A 23,508-nucleotide genomic window follows, 5' to 3' on the forward strand; every position below is an offset into this window, starting at 1 on the left:
AATACCTCTGCACATTCAACTAGGTAATGTACAGTATTTATTTTGGTGCATATAATGTGTTGCTCCAGGGAGAAATCGGAGTATGTGAGTCACCTGATCCGAAATGTTTACACTCGACTCGTGACAGCTTTCTAAATGCATTTGTGAAAAAGAAGTGCGTGGTGATTTTACATGTTTGTTATCGTCATGACCACTATAAGCAGTCTAAATTATGACTGTGCAAGGTGCTATATGTTTTGGTTGCTTTTAATATTTATCTTAGTTTTCTGTTTTTTTTTTTTTTTTTTTTTTTTGTCTGATCAAAACAACACTATTTAAAAATAAACCAAACCAAAAATGGTCTCCTGGATTCATTTTGTAACCGTGACGCTCTAAAGATGATTATTTTACAAAGTCTGCATCCTTTAGGCTGTGTCCCATTTTCTTCCTTTTTATTTACATTTACTCACAACAGTAAAGAACAGTTATAACAATAATATCAGTACTGTGTCTATGGTAATTACATTGTAATAATGTGGCTATAACAGTAATACATGTAGATGGTAATTAGATGGTAATAACACAGTAATACAGTAATAGCCAGTAATAACCTGGTACCTGTACATGGTAATTACATGATTATAACTAATGACTCAGTATAGTATTAAAACAGTAATAACATGGAAATAACTCGATAATATCCTGCACTGTGTACACAGTTATAGCATGGTTATAACATGATTATAACATGGCAATAACAGACAAAAAAGAAACAGCTTAGTGCTGTGTACATGATAATTACATAATCATAGCAATAATAATTCAGAATAGTAACAACATGGTGATAATACAATAATATCTAGGCGCTGCAAACATGGTAACACTGTTATAATACCGTAGTATTTACATGGTAATGACACAATAATAGCTCAGTACTGTGTACACAGTAATTACACAGTTATAATGCAGTAATAAATCAGCATAGTAATAACATGGTAATAACAACACCCAAGCATTATGAACATGGTAATAACACAGTAATAACTCAGTAATAACACAATAATACACATATATGGTTATAATACAGTAATAAAAGAGCAAGAACAAACACACACAGCTTGGCTCACCAGTGAGTGGTCTTGATCCCCTGTGCTTTTAGCAACAGCCCAAACCTCACCCACAGTGCTTTCAGACAACCTTTTTTGTGGGGGAATTATCTTTTAATTTACACACACTAATGGGCTTACAAAGAACCACAACTTGAACCCTGATCCTCAGCACAAGAAACCTGCTTACCTACCAGCTGAGCCACTAACGTGTTAAAAAGAAAATGGTGAAAAATAGACATTCATTACAGTCGCATGGTAGCATAATGGGATACAGCTGTCATATCACACTTCATATGAGCCTTGCCCCAGGTTACTGGCTGTGTGGCGTTTCTCATGTCTGGGTTTGTCTGTTCTATCTCTAATGATCAGATGTGTCTGTGTCTGATCAAACAAAGTAATGCTTCTTCAACAGTGAACCTCAAAAAAGATAATTTAGTGAGATTAAATCATGTGCACTGACATTGTGAAATAATAGTATAGCTTATTTGAATAACAAGCTGATGAAATAAATCATTGACCGCATGCAAATGTTTAAAATAATCTGACCAAAAAAAAATCAGATTTTACCAATCCACTCAAATAGTCTGATAACGGTAAACATTTTGGGCTATATCCAGGAATAAGCTTAATAAAAAAAACCTTTTCATTAAAATATTTAAAATCTATGATACAAAAATAATAAGCACTGTCAATGAAGTGAAATGGTATAAAAATAATGAAGAGGCCTAATCACATTGAAAGTAGTGGAAAATGAAAAATATTTTTAAAAGATGAAACCTGCTAAAGTAAGCGCTAGCTAAAGTAGTGAAAACAGGGAACTTCAACAACAACAAAAAAACCTAATAACATTGGGTGGCACAGCAGGTCAGGTCTTCGCCTCACAGCTGCAGGGTTTCTGGCTTGATCCCGAGCTTGGGTGATTGTCTGGGCAGAGTTTGTGTAGTTGTTTCCTCTGGGTTCTCCAGTTTCCACCAACCGCCCATAAACATTCCTGTACGTCGATTACTAAATCCCAATAAAGGTACCCTGCAGAAAATTCACTGAAGGGGAAAGGACATGGAAGAGCTGCATTTGCTTGTGATAGCACTTACTTTTTCTTCGACTTTTCCTAGTTGAATTTTGACCTCCAAATTCATGAACCTCGGCCTTGTGAGCCAACAGAAAACAAGTGGGCGGGAATGTGGTGTGGTTGGTGTGTAAAAACATGGAGGAACTGCTAATTATTAAGTAGCTTCACATCAGACTTTTGCCTCGCTGTTTTCTTAATGTTTCTTGGTGCACATCTGGAACAAAAAATATTAGCCATCTCATCCACCGGCATACACCAAGAGGTTTTTGTGGTAATATATATACATGTATTTTTTTTTCTCTGCCTGCTAGGATCTTCTTGTTAGCAATGTTAACACTGTTAACACTTGAATGTATATGAAAGACAGACAGACAGACAGACATAGTACTCATTAAGAGAAGGTTAAATATGTTTATTATATAGGTTCATTTACACTTCACAATTGACTCTTAAAATGTAGATATATGTGCTAGAAATCCTGTTCTATAAAACAGTGCTATTAGCTGAATGCAGAAGCAAAATTAAAGAGAGGGTGGATGTTTTATTTTATTTTGTTTTTTTGTGATAATATCCCTCAGCCTTCGCTCGCAGCATGTGGCACACCATCGAATAAATCTTTCATATGCAGGAAATATGTGCATGCAAGCAAAGAAAGGAAGACGCCTTAGGGAAATCTAGTTTTTAACCACAAGTTGCTGTGTATACTTGCGGGGGGAGGGGTGGGGGATGGGGATGGGGGGTTGATGTATGAGCAGTGTTTCGTAAAAGACGCAAGGGGATTATTATGATTAAAGCTGTCCTAAAGGAATTCTGCATCATTTATAAATAACTACATGATCGTTGCTTTGTATTTTGCCACCAAAATGCTTTTTCTATCATTGCTGTGGACTAATAGGATGGATATATTGGTAGAACTGGACTGAAAGCAGTGTGTACACGTCTCATTTATTCACACAAATCAGGCCACTTTTTTGATATTCGACCGTAAGTTGTTTCATGAAAATGTGATGTGCTAAAACCTGAATCTTTCCGAGTGCCCTCTCAGAGTCTTGCGTATGATTCATAATTCCAGAATATATAATAGAAACGATTAGAAATACGATGCATATCAAAAGTAAAATGCTCCTCGGAGCGGTCAACACTGAACCTGAATCTAATCTTTCTTTTTGACTAACAGTTAAGACTTGAGGGTATTACATTGGTTATTCTAACACATGATGCATATTATTGCACTTATATACATGTAATGTAAACAGACAAACATTGTTCAACTGCATTCAGAGAAATAAGTTCAATTACACATCATTTACTCCCTTAAGGTTGACTAGGCTTGTGTTGATATTTAAGATATACGTCACACTAATAGAATACACGATATTGCACTAAAAAATAGACAAACATGAATATGTGTTTACAAATAAACAGCCTTCGTTTTTGTGGACAACAATTTTTGTTTGTGTGTTACATGTCCTCACCATACGACTTTAGTTATTGTTGCTAGCTATGAAGAACAATGCATCCTCCATTTTGAAAGATTTTTAAGTCTACCCTGATAAAGAACTTTATTTATGTTCCATTTCCCTGGTTCGATCCTGAGTTCGATTCAGTCGCTTACTGAAGATGAATGAATTTTTGGTACTCGGTCACAAATCCACAAACTAATTTCACCGAACTTCACACCTACTACCAAATATTTAGAATGTTAGCTAAGAATTAGCTAGCAGTTAACACCAAGCCTTAACTCCTTTGTAAATTCCTTCATAACATGAAAACATTTTGTCAAAACGTAAGTATACAAAACGCTTCTTATTCTCGATTTGACATTTCAGCAATTGGTATACATCCAACAGTCTGCCCTGAACACTGTCATAGTGAAGAACAATGTTACAGCTCTACCTTTGACCTATGTTTTTTTTTTGTAACGTTTACACGGAGCGTCCTCCATACAAGTCCCCATCTAAGTTGTTACTATAGTCATAAACGTCATAAATGTCATAAACCTGTGATTTGCTGTCAGAGCTGCTGTTATACAAAATTAATCACCACTTTCTGACCAATCAGAATTGAAAATTCAACAGTGCTGTGCTGTAATGACTGAATAATGCAAACATATGCTAGCTAAGTAAATGTAAAACCAAAAAAATAGTGAGTAGGGACAATATTTAAAAGTGATGTGTCCACATCAACACTGTTAAATATTGCCGTATATCGTACATCAAATAATCAGAACAAGCCTAGTGTTTAACAAAAGGAAATGTTACTGCCTGTTTACGCTCATTTTGTGCAATGGTGTGCCTTGTTTAGTTCACTTTCAGTAGCAGCCTTAATATCCCACGTTGTTAATGCACAGTTCACGAAAATGACAATCAATTGCTCTATGTGTCTCCGGCATAGCCTTTAAATCATCGAAAATAAGTGTTTACTATCATTTTCACAACATAAAACAAACAGTTGGTGCTGTTGATACTGCGTTATGCTAATATAACCTGAGTATTGTTTTGGAAAGTGTTGCCTACTTGTACTTTTACGGTGATATCTGATTCTATTCAGGAATTGATTTATTCATTGACCAATTGAACTAGTCGTCACGTAGTGTGCGTGTAGATATGTACATTTATGCAAGTCAGAATCACAGTTTGCTGTCAGACTGCTAATTGTCCTCGCCGCCTGCGTCGTCAACAAGCGAACTCCTCGAAGTTGCCTAGAGTCGGGTGACTAGGTAGCACGTTCGGCGCGAATCCGAGGCTGTCCGAGTGACTCCGGAGTGTGTCGCATGTGCTCTGGAAGAGAGGGGAAATGGGGAAGGAGGGGAGAGATGTTCAGATGTGCCAGAGGATGCACAATGAATCGATGGCGGCGCCGGAATAGACAGTGGGAAGTGAGGGGGGGGGAAAGGGAGAGGTAATGGAATGGAAAGATACAAATAGAAAAAACATCCATAGATGGAGCATGGATAATAAATATAAATGGAATTATGGCAATAAATTTTTTTTTCAAATGATTGTATAAGACATTGAGGTATAAAATGAGATGAGGTGGATAAGATTGAATGAAAGGGGAAGAGGGGGAGAAGACATTCTTACTTAATCCTGGATGTAGGACTTTTGCTTGATCATACATCATAGAAACATATCCAATCATGTGCAGAACATTTAATAAAAGCACTTCCCCGTTCCCAAACTTGAGGACTATTTCCTTACTATTGGTTTCAAACTCATTGCGTGTAGACCTGTGATGACACCACAAAGGGATGCATCTAGTGATGTTATTAGACACAGGTTCCATCACAATGTCTCGCACAAAGAACACTAAGAGCATCTGCCAATAGGAGCTTTGGCACTTGTACATGGTTTTAAGGGCATGATTTGTAAAGTGCTCAATGATGAAATGTCCAAGACAACAATAAATTTTTGGACTTTTTTTTAGGATGGTGCATCAAATCAAGAAAGCCGTTCAAGAAGAGACATTCTGTTTGACACTTTGTCAAATCGTGCCCTTTGTAGCCTTTCAGGCTCAAATTTTGATGCATGGAATGGTCCCCCTCCCCAGTTCCAGTTTAATAACTAAATCCACCCCTAAGGAGCAAAGGACATTATTTATGTCACTTTATTTGGTACACCTGACTTCATTAGACACCTGCCATCAATGGCTATTTTATGAGATACAACTACCACATAGGTGCACTATATAAGCATACAATTATTGATACACTCATACCATCACCTCCAAATTAGTGTCACTGCTTCACTGAGATTGTTCAACCACCCAATGTGTATCTGGTGGTGTCCTATGGTGGTCCCATTCTTTGATGGATGGGGTAGAACAGACTGACAAATTAGCAACAGATGGACTACTTAGTAATTGCAAACCTACAAATGCATCTATATGATAGATGTAAAATGCCTTAAGTATTCACCCTCCAGAAATCTTTCCTTATTTTGTAGTTACAACCTGAAATATACTATTTTTTGTAGTTACAAATGAAATAGACTAAACTGAGATTATGTGTCACAAACCTACACAAAATAACCTATAATACTGAAGTGGAGGATTATTTATGGAAGACTGGCAAGCCATATGAAATCCTGGTTTGTAGTTTGCCAAAAAGCATGTTAGAGATTCAGCAAACATGTGGAAAAAGTTCTCTGGTCTGATGAGACAAAAACGGAACTATTTGGCCATGGCACAAAAGCACCCTGAGATCACTACTCCCACAGTGAAGCATGGTGGTGGCAGCATCATGTTGAGAGAGTTACCCTTGGCCTCTTTGTTCCCCTCCTTAATGAGTCAGTGACTTATTGCACAGCTGCCTCTCCTCTCTAATAGAATCGGGGGCCTTCCAGGAACAGGTGTGTTTGTATTGAGGTCATGTGACACTAACTGCACACAGGTAGACTCCATTCAATTAATGATGACACTAGAACTAATTTAGGGCTTTCACAATGGGGACAAATACTTATGCTATCACAATGTTTACATTTTATTGGTAAATAATTTTGCAAACCATATTACCTTTTACCCCCACTTCAATACTATGGGCTATTTTGTGTAGATTCATGACATATAATCCCAAATAAGTCAATTTCAGTTCCAGCTTATAGCGCTACAAAATGAGGAAAGGTTCAAGGAGTGTATACTTATTCAAGGCTCTGTACTTGATAAAAGGACCAGTGAGTGTAGACACATGTGTTTCTAATAAAGTGGCCACTGGAAGTCTTTGAAATATAAATAGTGAAATAGTGCAACAACCATTTATTGCATTAGTGTAGTGCATTTGGACTAAACTGATGATTTCCACCAAAGAAGGCTATAATCAGTTTAAAACAGGACAATTTTCATGCAGACCTCTAATGACTAACATAAATCAAGCAGAGACATCAAAAGATTAAAAAAAAAGATATTACTAGTTTTATTATGAGTACATATTTGGTGCAGGCAAAAACATCTAGCACTTCTTTGGGACAGATAAACCTAGTAATGTCTTACATAAAAGGTTAGGTTATAGTATTGGGGAATATCAATTGAGTCATTCAAGCATCATAAATAGAATGCTCCAGTTTAAAGATACCATGCACAAATCTCGGATGTCCCTGTATATATGAAAGTATATCAATACTTTCCTCCTATCAATATATGGAAATATTTATTTGCATTTGCTCATTTGGCAAATGTTTTTATCTGAAGTGACTTACAACTGAAACAGGATACGACTGAGCAGCTGAAACAAGGCTCTTGCTCAAGGACCCAACCATGGCAACTAGGTGTTGGAATTTGAATTCATGACCTAATGATCTATAAACCAAAGCCTTAACCACTGAGTCACCACTTCCCTGTTTATGCTTAAATGCTTGCCTGTTTGTAAAAGATGGCAATTTACCAAAGTAAAAGTCCAATGCAATTTGTAGTAAACCAACCGGTAAAGATTCTCTTAGGATTCACCATGCTTTCCATACATACAGTTTGCAAAAAAAAAAAAAAAAAAAAAAAAATTACATCTTTACTAGACCACCTGAAAATATTTTTTGTTGCTGTTTATTTGGGCATTCAGGTTGTCAACCTATGAATATTTTAATGTAGCCACATGCTTCAAGAATTTGAGGTATGCGTGTCAGGGAATACTGATTGTATGACTGTATGCCAGCAGTTATTGTCTTCATGTTACCATCTTCTAACCTGATGTCAGGTTTGGTTGATACAGTCCCCATTGGCAGATATGACCAACAAAACAAACAGGATCTACTTCCTGTCCCTGGCACAATCTTTAGTGAAGTGTCTAAACAGAAGATCATAGATAGACATGATCAGCATGTCCACTGAACTAAACTAGCTACCCAGACTCACCCCCTTGACATTGACAATGGCCCAGTATAATGCATGCATGACAGGAGAGAATTTGTACTGGAAAGGATATGCAAATAGGGCAACCCTGACAAATATGCAGTGGGTAAAGTCCAAAACCTTCAGTCAAACCCTACTCAAGCTCAAACAATATCAAAGGTTCATTGAGCAATAAAATAGTTTCTGGTCTCCACACAGTGAGTTATACATTACACTCCCAATTCCCAACAGCCTATGGTGGAAGAAGCATATCAATGTCTTCAGACTTAGATCTATTTTTCTAGCACCTTTCTGAAAGGGAAATCAAGACAGACGACACCTTTGTCAGCTACCACATAAACCATCAGAGTAGAGTGAGGTCTGATTAATTGCTAAAACCATCTGAGCAAATCCTCACATGGGCTTTACTCTACTTCATTTTCCTATGGGTAGTACAGAACAGGGCTGCAGATTTCCTAGCCCAGCAGAGAATTCACCTGGACTGGTATGTAGATCCAGAGGTATTGGAGTTTATAAAGCAGAAATTTGGCCAAGCGCACACAGACCACAGACCTCATACCACACACACCACAAAGACCAAATCCCTTAAGATGGAGTGGGTATTTGTCGTCTGCCTACCAATGTTAGGAAGGACAAACTATAAGTATTACACATGTAACCGTGGGTTTATGAGGTCCAAATGACCATTAAACATCAGGGGCTTGTGAGAGTCGTTGGGATGAGAAGTGTTATGAGGATGTCAACCTGTTATCCCGATTTTGAAGAGGCGGTTATGATGTCTGTTAAGATTATTGATGCATGTGGCTACAGGAATGTATTGTTTGTAGGTTGACAAACCTAAATGTCATCCAGAACTCATAAGACTACAGTTACATACAGTATATAACCAACTCATTTAACTCCTTGTGCATGCACCCATACATGCTGTGATTTCACAAAAAGTTATGTAGTGGTATGATGCAGTATTTGCAATAAATACCACTGAAATACCACAATTGTTCAGCTGTACATGTTGAACTACATAAACATCTGCTTAGCTGCTTGAGTGTGATCATGAATGTACAGGTCTTTTGTCCTCCAAAGCTGTCCTCATCTCATTAATGTCAACCTCTGTGAGTAATCTTTCATCTACATTATGGGCATTTTCATGATATGGTGCTGTAACATCTGTTAGCATTAGCTAGTCAATCCATGTTTATGGATGGCAGCCTCATCGGTTATCCCATTAGACTTGGTAGAGCTGCAGGCAGTCCAGAAGTGGGTTATCAGCCTGTGACTGGACCCAAGATACTGTGGATTGAAACATGTCCTTGTCACAGTAAAAAGAGCCCAACCACTGGCCCGCTGATACTGCAGAGCATTCTAACACAAGGAGTCGGATTGTAACCAGTGTGCCCCCGGAAAGAGACAATCACTTCAGATGTCTCCCCATATGCTCATTTATGGTGTGGTACCACAGGGGCACTGGGTAAACATGACCCCTAAGTGTAAGTTGGGAACACGTCAACCAGTTGGAATTGAAGGCGGACCGGAAGTTTTTTTTTTCTTGTTCTCTCTTCTATAATCTCAGCTATAATCCAAACTGTACAAAGTTCATAGGCTCTCAGCATCTCCTCAGTTTGGCCCATGTGTGATGGACCTGTTCACCAGTCTCACGTCAACACAATACTGGTTGCGGTTCTCAAGGACAGGATGACCTGTTGTATATCTTTAATTCTCTACTGCTGATTCTTCCCATACTGTATCACAAATTCAGCAACTAGGCCAAAGAGTCTTGCTTGTGGCCCCAAGATGGCTGGCAAGACATTGGTTCCCTGAAGGCTTCCTACCCGAACAGACTGACTGTCCCAAATGGATGGCGAAATCTGTGCACCTGTACCCAACCACCGGTATCTGTGGGTCTGGCCCCTAGGGCAGAATTGCCAACTGTGATCTGTGGAGGACTGTGATCAATCAGTCCAGGAATCTCTTCTCAACACAAGAGCCACTAGGACATGGACCTTGTAAGTGGAAGTCTCCCATCTAAGGTGTGTGTGGCAGCCATCGTGGCAAACCGCAGTACTGTGGATGGGTCTCATAGGCTTATTATTGCCTTTCTAAAGGAGGCAAGATATTTCTATGTGCCACAGTCCCCAGCCTGGGACATTTTAATCATTTGTGAATCATTTGTCTGCAATGTCAACTGACCTTGCGGCTTTCAGTGATTGTGAGCCTGCAGGGCATTCTTTGCTGTGCCTGGTATGTGCGCTTTGGTGTTATTTGGACCAGATGTCAGCCATTCAATCCCTACTGAGACATGCCAGTGTCTCTTCCTCCTCACTAGTTACATATGTAACTATGGTTCTGTGAACTCACCATAACTGCCATGGTTCCTTGTCAGTTGTGACCAGGGCTGGCTTGGCAAGAAGGTTCACAGGAATGTTTGCACTATGATGGCGATATTTATTCCAAATACAGTGTCATACATCACTACACAACTTTGTGGATCTTGGTACGCATATGCATAAGGAGGTATCTGGTGTTTCACAAAACTAGTTATGTATGTTAGGCTGCATTGTAACCTCGTTATGTAGAGTTATATCCAAGATTAAATAACACAAAGACTATTTAAGGGCTATGCAAAGTATGCAAACAAACAAACAAACAAAAATACTATGTCACAGAAAGTCTGTTTCCCAAAAGCTTCACTGCTAACAGATTTGGAATGACCATATATTTAAAATTTGTACATGTAAAAATGTCAATATAGAAAACACCTTTTGCAAACATCCATAGTCTTAAAGTTTTTGGGAAAAAGGACTGCTACAAAAATAGCAAAAAAATACCAAAAATGAGGCAAGACTAATCCATTCATAGCACGGATTTGCTTTACCTGAACTTGTGCAAAACATCATCTCCGTCTTGAAGGCTACAGGATTTGAAAGACTTTCCTTAGAATGTTTGGAAACGACAGTTTCCTGCATTAATTTATTATTACAGGAAACATACTCAATAAAAAGGGAACCTCAGAGAAGGATATTTAAGGGGTTGAAAAATGAAATGCTGATGGGAATGGGTTATAGTTAGACAGGTTAAGAGGATGTACAGTATCTGCAGGATTGTCAGTGGCCAGCTACCTGGGGGTATGATTAGGCGTGACACCAGGGCTGGTGGGGTTCTCAGAGTAGTCCTGGAAGACACATGACGGGGAGAGACATGAGGATGAACACACCAGGTATGGGTTCAGTTCAGTTTCAGGTTCAATGTCAATGTGGATCCTTCATCAGGCCTCCATTCAAGTCCTAAATTTGCTGAATTGAATCTGAACTGACCCCAACCCTGGACCAAACAAAATTATACAATGCGGAATAAGTAATGATCCATTCATCCTTTTTAAAACAATGTTGGCTTCTGTGAAGTTTAATGAACAATTGCATTAACATTAAAAATGCATGAACAAGTCTTAATGAACTGGATCTTACAGCATCCACTGGTGAATATAAAGGATGAGGAAAACAAGGATAACTTTTACTTAAGCATCTTATTTTAATACAGAACTTTTAAAATGCAATTTTATTTAGTCAGCATAGCTGAATAAATGTTAGTAGATAAAATATTTTCAAAACTATAAACCAAGAAATATGTTTTTATAGGTGACATGCAGTGGATTAGCATAATGTGGATGAATCTTGGCATGAAACCCCAAAGTATTAAGCACACACCAGTTACCAAGCTATATTCATTAACTATATTCAGGTATTCCTGTCACAGATGGTAAATGAGAACTTAGCAGATATGAAACTGCTTTGTTGGTCCACATCCTCAGTGGTGCTTTTGTAACACTAAACACCGACAGACCCATACGTGTTTTTTTTTTTTTTTTTTTGTCTAGTTAACTGTCATATACCTTATAGGGTCTTAATTTAGGATGATGATAAATTACACAAGAACCTACCAAGCCAAATTAAACCAGAAGCTTGAAAAGGCGTTGCTCTTGCTTGGTACAAGTGCTTTTTTGGATTCATTTTGTAGACTGTTTTGTAATGTACACCAATAACTGCACTAGCACTCTGCTTCCTGTTCATCTATAGACAAACCTTGTATAAGCTACACACACAAAAAAGTGAGGCAGACTGGAATGTCTCCTCCTTTTTTCTCAGCGGATCTATTTTAGTGATAGCTAAGCCAATGATCAGGTTGTAATGGTACTTTAATCGATTACAGCAGCTTTAACACAAACCAATTAATGTGTCACCCAAAGTGTTTTGCCTATTTCAGTTCAGAGAATGTATGGTAAAAATCCCTACAGAAATAATAAATTTATTTATGCCATTAAGTATGATAAGCATACATTGCACAAGTTAAATAAGTTTGTATATACATCAGTGGAACTGCACCCATTAGTAATGAAATATATCCTAAAGGGATCACCCTGTTCTAGGGTGTTTGTCTGGTGCTGTCATTAATAAAGAAAATTAATAAAGAAAATATTTTGTAACACCTTGGCCATAGACATCTCTGCTTAATCATCCAGATTTATATCATAAAACTCAAAAAAAATAAATAAATAAATAAATAAATAAAAAAATAACCCCACAACCATTTTAATTAGTTTTTCTCATATTATTGCTTCCCTGTAGTTGCATATGATTGCATACGAAAAATAATTAGCACTTAGTGGAAGATATTATCACTGACTTATGCAGCTGTTAGAAATCACCTCAATTCAACCACAGCCCTGTTTCTTTTGACAAATTACCATGTTTTAATTACAATAATCTGCATTTCCCCATATCAGAATTTGAGCCAAAGACAAAAGAAATAGCAGCAACATGCAGCAGTATATATAGCTATGCTTTCAGATGCACGTTTCTAACCACAAAACTAACCTTGCTTTTGTTTCTGTCATGTTATCTCAGCTCCACCTAAAGCATGCACATGCAGGTGGAATAGAACGAGCTCAGTTACCAGATTATCACTTGCACTCCGACGTGGCCGTCCTTTACGTAGAAAGTAGCCCAATACTTTATCCTTAAATACCTAAGGAAATAAGATTATGGTGTCAAGTTATAAAAACATTAGTAAATGGCAGATTACAATAGAGTACAGAAAAATCCTGCTATTTTTTTAAAATATGTAACCGAATTATTGGACTTCATCTTTACACGGTTTTCATGTTGGGATTTGTTTAGCATCAACTCAATACATTCATTGCAACACAGAAGGGTGCATATGCAACTGTGATTCAATGATAAAGTAGAGGGATGCTAGGCTGCTGTCCTTCAGAACTAGTGGAGTATTGCCATGTGCTCATTTCGTTGTGCCCATAACGAAGCCATCAAACCTCATGAAAGTGAACCCACATTTAAAAGGTCCTTGCTACATCATGCTCGTCCTCTGGCTAATCTCATCAACCCGAGAAACCCTCTATTTAGTCAGCAAACCATGGTTACATACATAACCTGTTTTACATTTTTATGTACCAGATCATCAGGAGAGATTCTTTCAGAAATAGTAGAGGCCGTATATCAACATCACCATGAGGTTTTGTAACACATCCTTATCTGTTATAGTCTGTCAGGGTGCACTATAGCACTCTTGCATAGTGCTGATACTGTATTTTCTAATTCTAGTTCTAATTCCAGATATTGTACTATATTGACGAATAAGAATCATTGAAATTTCTGATACAGATCTCCACTGATGGTGAGAATCACTCAGGCATGGACCGTGATGAAAAACATGACATCTGTAAAATCTGTTGAAAATAGACTGGGTGCTCTAGGTCATTGCTTCACAAATTTCTGTAAGTGATTCTCCCCATAGCATGCACTGTATGAAATTTAACAGCAGATGGTAACTCCTGAGCTGCATTCAGGAATGCCTAATCAATCACTTCCTTTACCTAATGGGCTAACCTTTCTTTAGACAGTGGATCCCTTTATGGTGCTCCCAAAGCACACAAACAGTTGGTCAGTGACCCACCAGCTGGCCGTAACTTCTACATAGAGTTTGAGAGCACTCACTTGACACAGGGCTTTCCTGGATATGTTCTCATTTGCAACAGCAGATGTAGAGTGAGCATACACAGTGATCAGTGACTCTGACTAGTGAACATGCTAGTATGCTGGAGTCATTCCCAGGGGCCAAACTAATAATTTCATAATATGTGGTCTGCTGTACCATATTGACCCTTGCATCTGGGTAGTGGGCATCAGTAACATCAACAAGAGATGGAACCATGGCCTGTTCAGCCAGAATGGGACTATCAGTAATACTGATTGCATAGTCTTTTGGATCTTGTCCAGTGTCATCCATTTCAGACTGAAGGAGGCAGCAATCTGGGGTATCTCCAGGGTCTGTGCACCTAAAAAACTGTCCAGGTACTAGAGGAAAGCGATATAGCATGTTTTTACCAGGCTCTGGTAGTGGCCTTTGAGCCAACCAAACTTATTGCAGCCTTTTACTATGACACCTATACCTTTGAATGCTGCCTTTAGGATCTCTGCCTGTTGCATGTCCCATTGTGGCTATTATCTCATTAAGGGCTAGTACCACTGTACTCAGCCCTATGGCTTATGTATCTGTCATTGCAGCCACTGTGTGTGACCTATTATCAGGTCATAGCTTTAATCAACTCTTGCATAAGAACTCTCTAATTCTGATGAATAGCCCAGTCACTTGCTAGATCCTTTACCTACTTGTTTCCTCAAACAGATAATTCCTGAAACAATCAAACCTCTTTTAAAGATAATCAATTCTTCCCTTAGCATTTACTATGTACCTAAATCTTTTAAATTAGCAGTTATCAAGCCCCTGATTAAAAAACCTTACCTTGACCCCTGTCAGCTGTCTAACTATAGACCAATATCAAACCTCCCCTTTATTTCCAAGGTCCCAGAAAAGGTTGTAGCACAGCAGCTATGCTCATACTTACATAGGAATAACATTCATGAAATGTATCAGTCAGGATTTAGGCCTCATCATAGCACAGAGACAGCACTGGTAAAAGTTGTAAATGACTTACTACTGGCCTCTGATCAGGGTTGTGTCTCCTTGCTGGTGCTGCTTGACCTTAGTGCAGCTTTTGATACTATTGATCATGCTATTCTCCTCGATAGACTAGAAAATGTAGTAGGCATTAAGGGAACAGCCCTTTCCTGGCTCAGGTCTTATTTGACTGATCGTTATCAGTTTGTAAATGTAAATGGTGACTTCTCTTCTCATACTAAGGTAAAGTTTGGTGTCCCGCAAGGCTCTGTTTTAGGTCCACTCCTCTTTTCTCTATATATGCTACCTCTGGGTAAAATTATCCGTAAGCATGGTATTAGCTTCCACTGTTATGCTGATGACACACAGCTGTATGTTTCAGCAAAGCCAGATGACAGACACCAGCTTAATAAAGTTGAGGAATGTGTAAAAGACATTAGAAACTGGATGCTTATTAACTTTCTCTTACTTAATTCTGACAAGACAGAAGTACTTGTACTAGGACCACATGCAGCTAGAAGTTAGCTTTCTGATTACATAATAACTCTGGATGACCTTTCTGTTTCATCATGTGCAGTAGTAAAAGACCTTGGTGTGATTATCGACTCTAGTCTTTCTTTTGAAGCTCATGTAGATAATATAACTAGGATTGATTTCTTTCATCTCAAAAATATTGCTAAAATAAGAAATATATTGTCACTACACGATGCAGAAAAATTAGTTCATGCTTTTGTTACCACTAGGTTGGATTATTGTAATGCCTTACTGTCTGGATGTTCCAGTAGATGCATAAACAAGCTCCAGTTAGTCCAGAATGCAGCAGCGAGAGTCCTTACTAGAACCAGAAGATATGACCACATCACCCCTATCTTATCCACATTGCATTGGCTCCCAATCAAATTTCGTATTGATTATAAAATACTACTATTGACCTAAAAAGCACTAAATGGTCTCTCGCCACAGTACCTGAGCGAACTTTTGGTCTTTTATGATCCGTCACGCCTACTCAGATCAAAAGGTGCAGGCTATTTGTTGGTACCTCGAATAATGCGGGCTACAGCTGGCGGTAGAGCTTTCTCTTACAAAGCCCCACAGTTATGGAACAGCCTTCCACTTAGTGTTCAGGGCTCAGACACAGTCTCAGTGTTTAAGTCTAGGCTGAAAACATATTTGTTTAGTCAAGCCTTTTGTGAATAGTTTTCTTAGGTACAGGGGCAGGTCTGGAGGGTTTCACAGGCACAGACTGTTGTGGTGAACTGGGATGTTTGGATGCTGTCGCCCCCCACTCTCACACGTTCACTCAGGTTTGACGATGGTGGAGTGGCTGGCTGCCTTATGTCCCAGGGTGCCCTCATGTCTGTCTTCTCTGGCTCTCCCTTTTAGTTATGCTGTCATAGATAGTCTTGCCGGAGTCCCTGCTTGCACTCTGCATGCAAAGTACACTGTGCTTAACCATTAGAGGACAAAAGCTCACCTAACAATCTCTTCCTTTCTCTCCATTTCTCTCTCTCCCCCTCACTCTCTGTCAAGCTACACATGCTACTTCTGAGATGCCAGTGATGCCAGTGATCCTGACCCCTTCTGCTCCTCCTCGCTGCCTGACCCATCCTGATGCCCTACTTCTGGTTGTTCTGGAGTTCTCATCGGTTGAGTTCGCTCGCTGCTGCTGGGGGTGGCCCCATATGGATTGCCTGAAGAACTGTTTGGATTGCTGGGGATGGCGCCACCTGGGGGCTGTGGAGATGGCTTGGGGATCACATGTGGGGAGCTGTACTGTAATGGCTTGGGACTGCGATTGCTGTAGTGGCTTTGGGGCTGCAGTTGCCACGAGCAGCTTTGTACTGAGGACTCCATCAGTGGACAGCGGATAGATTTTAACCAGCCGGACTTCTTGCAAAAACTGTGATGAATTTATTGGTTGCACAATTGCACTATTTGTCCATATAGTACACAATAATAGAAGGGATTTATTTATAATCGCACTATCCGTTGCACCCAGATGAGGATGGGTTCCCTTTTGAGTCTGGTTCCTCTCAAAGTTTCTTCCTCATATCATCTCAGGGAGTTTTTCCTTGCCACCGTCGCCACTGGCTTGCTCATTAGGGATAAATTCACAGTGATAAATTCAAATATTTACAATATATTTTTGTGAATCCATTTATTTCTGTAAAGCTGCTTTGTGACAATGTTCATTGTTAAAAGCGCTATACAAATAAAATTGAATTGAAATTGAATTGAACTTGCTTGGGCAGATGTATTCCAAAATGACATTTGTTCATCTGTCCAATCGAGGATCCAGCTTTAGTTTTGCAGCCTTAATTCCAGCTTGCAGTGCATTATCCTCTGATCATCAGAACGCTCTGGGACAATCTATCAGCACTCCCTACTGAGGTGTCAAGTTGCAAATTTCTCATCTTTGTATGCTAGCAACCTGCATTAAATTCCTGCAAGCTCCTCCACTCTAACCTTCTGCATGTTTTTGGTCCTGCTGCGATAATGCAGTTAAGGAGCTTACTTCGTTTCACCTAGATTTTTCCTCAGCTGTGTCTCCTGCTTGAGGTTGAATGTAATGTGGTAGGGACTTTTCATAGGCTACACACATGAGGTCACAGTCACAAGGTGATGATTCTGGTACTTGGCAAGGAAAAGAGCACAAGAGTAATACTCCACTAAAGGAAGTCCTGGAAACCGTTGTGGTCTGGAACTTAAGGAAGCAGAACTATTTAAATGTAATTAAAATGGTTTAAATATTTTTTCATGACATAGTTTCACATTATATCACTAAATTAAATATCTTCAAGACACATATGGAAATAACAATAAGCTGTAAATATATGTGCATTGCATAAGTATCCAGCTCCTAGTATTCAATATTTGGTTGCATCAAGTACAACTTAATGACTTGCTCAAGCTTGCAAATGTGTCTTGCCTCAAGTTTTAATATTTGTCATATATATATATATATATATATATATATATTGTATAATGCAGTGGGATTCAGATCATGGCTTTGACTGGCCACTCAGGACCACTTAAACTGTGAAGCCAGTTCAAGGTAGCGTTAACCTTGCCTCTGAAGTCACTGTCCTACATAAAAATGATTTCCCCATAGGCTTCAGCAGATGGAAATGTGCTTTCTTGTAAGCTTGTAACAAGCTTTCTACAGCCCAAATCATGATCCTGAAGGGTTGTTGTTGATTCAGAGATGTTGTTATAGATCGGAAAGACCGGTTTTGTTTATTAAATTTTTTTTTTTTCGTATTTCGTACAGTATAGTAATGTACATAGTATAATAGAGATAAAACACTGAATAAAAAAGTCAGCTATACTACAGTTATTAATAGACACAGATCAATAAACAATGAATAATAGACTATTCAAGCTTAAACCATGCTTCTTTGCTAGTAGCATTATAATGTGTTACAAACATGCATATCTGCATTATGTTAACAATTCATAATTCTATAATACTTAGAACAATGTGTATAATGCCTTAGAATGCATTATAACGTGTTAGGAATGTGTTCATTTTTCAATATATATGGCCTTCATAGAGAGTGTTACCAGATTTTTCTCATTTTTGACATTTTTATGACATTTCTGTTTTCAAAAGCTACATGCTTAATGTAGCTTAAAATCAGTATGGTGTGAACATCTGCAAGCCACTGTTGTTTAGTACAGATTAATGATTTAAAAAAAGAGACAGAAATGCAATTTACCTCATACAAATAATCAAATATTTCCAGTATCGTCAGGACACTAGCTCCTATAAACAGCCCCATCTGACCGCCAATGTCACCTGAAAGAGGAAATTTACACAATAGCAAATGTGTTACATGGAACAAATGTATTACATTTTTATCAGTTAAATGTGTTTTTTTCATCCATAATGTCCCACCAAGTAGACCAGCCACTTCATATGCCTTCTTCTGCTCAATCTTTTCATAATTCAGGGCCTCGAAAAAGATATCCAGAACTAATATGTTTTCTCTGTAAACAGATACACAAGTAAAGAAGGAAATGAGCAAATCAATTTTATGGGCTTTAGTAAAAGTATATTTAAAACACCAAAATCAGTGTTACAGCCAGGACAATTTTAGACTGGTTTATTTACAACACTTATTTATTATACATTCACTGGCCACTTTAATAGGAACAACTTCACACCAATTATCCAATCAGCCAATCATGCTCACTCAAAATGGGCAGTTAAAGAAAAATGCCACGTGATCTTTTTCCAATCTTCAATGGTCCAGGTTTGGTGAGTCTGCACTCACTGTAGCCTCAAATTTCTGACAGAAGTGGAACCTGATGTGGTGTTCTGCTGTTGTAGCCCATCTGCCTCATGTGCTGTGCATTCTGAGATGCTTTTCTTTTCACCATGGTTGTATAGAGTGTTTATTTGAGTTACTGTCGCTCTACCGACGGCTCAAAACCATCTGGCCATTCTCCTCTGACCTTTCTGACATGTCTTTCATCAGCTACTGCTTCTCACTGGTTGTATTTTTTTTGTGCAACATTTCTGTTGTAGAGATGGTGTGCATGAAAATCCCAGATCATCATCAGCTTATGAAATACTCAAACTGGCACCCACAACCATGCCATGGTCAAAATCATTGAGATCACATTCTACCCCATTCTGGTGTTTGATGTGAACATTATCTGAAGCTCTTGACCTGTATCTGCATTTTAAGTGCTGTCCTACTGCCACATTGGCTGATTGGATAATTACATGAATGAGCAGGTGTATGGATACTCCTAATAAAGTGGTTTGTCAGTGTATGTCATAGTATTTCATTAAAAGGGGTACTAGACAAGTTTTATTCAATTTACATTATAAAAATATGCAGCTCCTGAACTGAAATTCCTAGTCCTTCTTGGATGTTCTAATCTTAGATGATTGGAATGAATCTTTATTTGAAATTGGCATATTTCATACGCAATATACTGCTCTGATTTGTTGAACTTCTTGGCCAGGTATTTGGCAGACGCTTTGCTGGGTATTTTCACCATGGAAAGCTCCTTGCCATAGCGAGTCATGTTGCAAGGTGTCTGGCACACGCAGTAGTTGTTGTCTTTTTCAACAAGGAAATCTGTGAATTGTGACAACATAGTGTAGAGTGCAGATCAGTTTAATCGAGTTAATTCTGAATAGTAATATTACATAACTACACAACATAAGTGTGAAAGCCATGCTGTTTTAAAAACTGTTTTTGATATTTTAATTGTTTAACATTTGGATATTAAAGCCAAACTCCACCCTAAAACACTTTAAATATATTTATAATGAATTATGCGTGATGTGTTTAGCAAACAACATAAGGGGTAATGGCCAGGTTTTGCAGGTAGCTCATAAAAACAAAAGAGCAAAAACATCTTTACTTATCTGTTATTTTTAAGGGACGTTCAATGGTGTATTAGTAAGAAATCCAGGATAGAATTCGTGGAGACACTGGTGTAAAATGCTAGAATCAAAGTTCCAGTGTCTAATGAAGCTACATGATGCAGTTAAGAATCAGCTCATCTATTTAGCGATCTATGAGAGGATGAGCGTGATGGCATTGATATGCCGGTATTAATATGAAAGTTTTGAAAGCTTTGGAAGCTGATTTGTTTGAGCAGTGTACGGATGAGGACAGAGCTGGATAGACTAAGGGACTAAAGCACCGCCACACTGTTCTGTTTAGGTAGAGATGAAGTGAGGACTAAATCCCACATTACCACTATCAGCAGGTAGTCGAACTGCATTGCGGGTAAAATACAAAACTGTTAACCAAAGTGAAAACATGTCAATGAAAGAAGTTTCAACTTAAAACATCAAATCAGTTTCATTATAAAATAAATATTGGTCATTGAAAATCGTGCGTTAATCATAAAGATTAATATGCAAGTTGTTCAGGGTGGATTTTTCCTTTAATTGCTTCAGACAGTCTTAATAATTGTTGAGGTTTTAATGGGAAATTGTACCTTATTATATTTTTGATGCTACCTAAACTATTAATATGTTCTCTTACCCAAGGCAGGGTCTGCACAGTCCTTGTACTGCTCTGGGGTGCATACAGTGGAGGTGCCTAATAAAATGTTCAAATCACAGTAGACAATAACTGCAGTGATTCTAAAAAAGCCAGATTGTAAGAGTCAATATAGAACAAGATTTTATACAACAGTAAACAGTGTGTGTTTGTACCTGGCATGTGTACCATCCTGCAGTTACAGTTCTCCAGCAGATACCGGGTTTCACAGTCGATACGACACGCTGTTATACTGTAGGTGGAGAAGTACTCCGAGCTCATGGGAGTGGATTTGCAGTCGCCCCAGGGCGGTGGAAGATACTGAAGCTGAGATACACCACACAGTTTTATTCACTAATGGTGTGAATGTGCTGTTCGATAACAAATCAGTCATGGGCAGCCAAGCAAAAGAAAAGACATTTGGTAAAAGGAGACATCACAGAATACCAACTGAACGACCACATAAAGATCAGTGGAGCCAAATGTAGCCATTTTTTCAACCAAACGTGTGTTTGAATAAAAGAAATGGCAAAGAAATGCCACAGAAGTATAAACATACTGCTAAACAGTGTTAACCATGATGTGGAGAAAACCAGAGAAAATTTAAACTAAAATCTTAGGTCCGAGTCAAAAGGCCATGAGAATAGCCAATTTAGTATTTTAGAACCATACATACAATTTATGGTATAGATGGAGTCAGACGAAAATTCAGTAAACCTGACTAGAACTTGAACTAGATCTAAATAGTGTTTATGAAGGGCTTTGCAGGGTTTTGTTTTTATCCCTTTTGGCTTAACTGTTAATAAATTTAATCTAGTTGTTCTGTTAAAGCCGCTGGGCCTAAGTATCTGTGAAAGTTGAACACAGGGGTTAGAGTATATACAGGCAGCAACAAACTAAGATAAGCCATGATCATGAACAGCAGCACAGATGAAGGTTATAAAGTAGAAAACACAAGGCTCAGAAATGCACGTCTACAATTGACAAGACTTTGCAATGAAACACGAAATAGCAGGGTATAAATAAATAGACATACTAATTAAGGGCTAAACACAGAACAGGTGTACACACTAGGAGAACAAACGAATGACATGACATAGGTGGAGACTTACCAAAACCAAAACAAATGTACATGGCAAAACACAAACAAAAGCACGTGCAGAATGAATAACAAGCACAAAAAGCATTTGTGGTGCTGGCAGAGGGAATTTATAGGGAATTATCATGTTTTAACATGTTTGGACAAATAAATGTGTTTGGACAGTCTCTCCAGTTCTGTCAGTGTTTGATTGAGAATGAAAGACTAAACCATCCTTCCCATCCCATGAAATCACAGCCAGTTCTTTCCTTGGAATCCTGGAATATAGCATCTCTGGTAATCGGATGCACATTCATAGCCAGATGCACCATTTGGAAGCCTTGCACGCCTCATTAGATCTGAGCAAATTATATGACGCTGCATTTCATTAAAGTGCTAAGGATCTACATATGGACCTTTCAGAAGAATCTCAAACAAACATTTACAGAGAAGTTTTCTCCATTTTCTCATTTCCTTCAGTTTCCTTGCTCAAGAACCTGACAGAATCTTTCGGACAGTCTTGGGATTTGAGCTCACAATCAGCCTGAGTTGTGATGGTTAGTGAGGTGCAAACAGTCCTTGATCTTATTTACATGGTATAAAGCAGGTGTCGTGACAAACATGGTGATATCATTGCAATATCGGATCGTGAATTTATTTATAGAAATTATGCTTATGATATTACAGCATATGCGAATATAGAGACAGACTAACTGCAATTTTTATTTTATTTCCCCTCCCCAATGGGTTACAGTAAAGACCAAGTGACACGACCAACATGAGCCAACTTTCTGAGATACTCATATAAAGAGATCTATAAACATTCTGGTTATATGCAAAAATGTCGCATTTGTCAAATAAACACTGTCTGACACAAGACGTGCCTGTAATTTGGAACCTGCCTGTAAAATTGGAAGAATGGCTGTAAGAGAGGCACTAAAATTATCAGTTGAAAACAGTAGAGATGGAATTTTTCCAGGAGTGGAGGGAGAAAATATAATGCCTGTAAAAGGTATATCTGCTCCCCAAATGTAAAAAAGTATGCTGTCCGTATCTGTAAATTAGGATGAGAAAAATGAATAGTTTTTGTTCCCAGTGAGAAAACGATTCTTGTATCGATTACAATTGATGACTGATGGCAATCATAGGTATTGATTTCATTTTAGCTGCCGCAAAGTGCCTCAGGCTGATGACCATGGAAATAAGAAACCAATGGGCTGCAACTTCCAAAGGGCTCATGTCCTCAACAGTGCATAATGAACATGCAGCTGGTTCACAGAGAGGGTCCAATCTCTACAAGAGCATCCTAGCATAAAGGCCATCGTTTATCGAATGTTATTGTTAGTGTCTCTTTGAACAGTCGCTCAATTAAGATGGACATATCACTACAGTGCTTTTTCAAAACCGAATCTAATCTCATTGTCGACTCCAGCAAGTGGATTAGGACATCATCCA

The 23,508-nt window shown here is 38.4% G+C and overlaps 1 protein-coding gene across 6 annotated transcripts in view; it reads right to left on the minus strand.

Moving 5' to 3' along the window:
• Positions 1 to 263: 263 nt before the first annotated feature.
• asic1c (acid-sensing (proton-gated) ion channel 1c) overlaps positions 264 to 23,508 on the minus strand; it is an 83,063-nt gene continuing 59,818 nt past the window's right edge. For 2 of the 6 annotated variants that reach the window (XM_053232169.1, XM_026926438.3), the window contains exons 4-12: positions 21,152 to 21,302; positions 20,979 to 21,035; positions 19,904 to 20,057; positions 18,863 to 18,954; positions 18,684 to 18,763; positions 12,943 to 13,014; positions 11,112 to 11,164; positions 10,868 to 10,903; positions 264 to 4,937 (exon numbers count right to left, since the gene is read on the minus strand). In XM_053232169.1, coding sequence (XP_053088144.1) covers positions 4,859 to 4,937; positions 10,868 to 10,903; positions 11,112 to 11,164; positions 12,943 to 13,014; positions 18,684 to 18,763; positions 18,863 to 18,954; positions 19,904 to 20,057; positions 20,979 to 21,035; positions 21,152 to 21,302 — 774 coding nt within the window. In that variant the 3' untranslated portion in view covers positions 264 to 4,858. The other 4 variants (XM_053232171.1, XM_053232173.1, XM_053232179.1 and 1 more) reach the window with 4 other exon arrangements.

Source organism: Pangasianodon hypophthalmus, chromosome 1 (genome assembly GCF_027358585.1).
Source record: "Pangasianodon hypophthalmus isolate fPanHyp1 chromosome 1, fPanHyp1.pri, whole genome shotgun sequence".
In the NCBI taxonomy this organism is placed as follows: Eukaryota; Metazoa; Chordata; class Actinopteri; order Siluriformes; family Pangasiidae; genus Pangasianodon; species Pangasianodon hypophthalmus.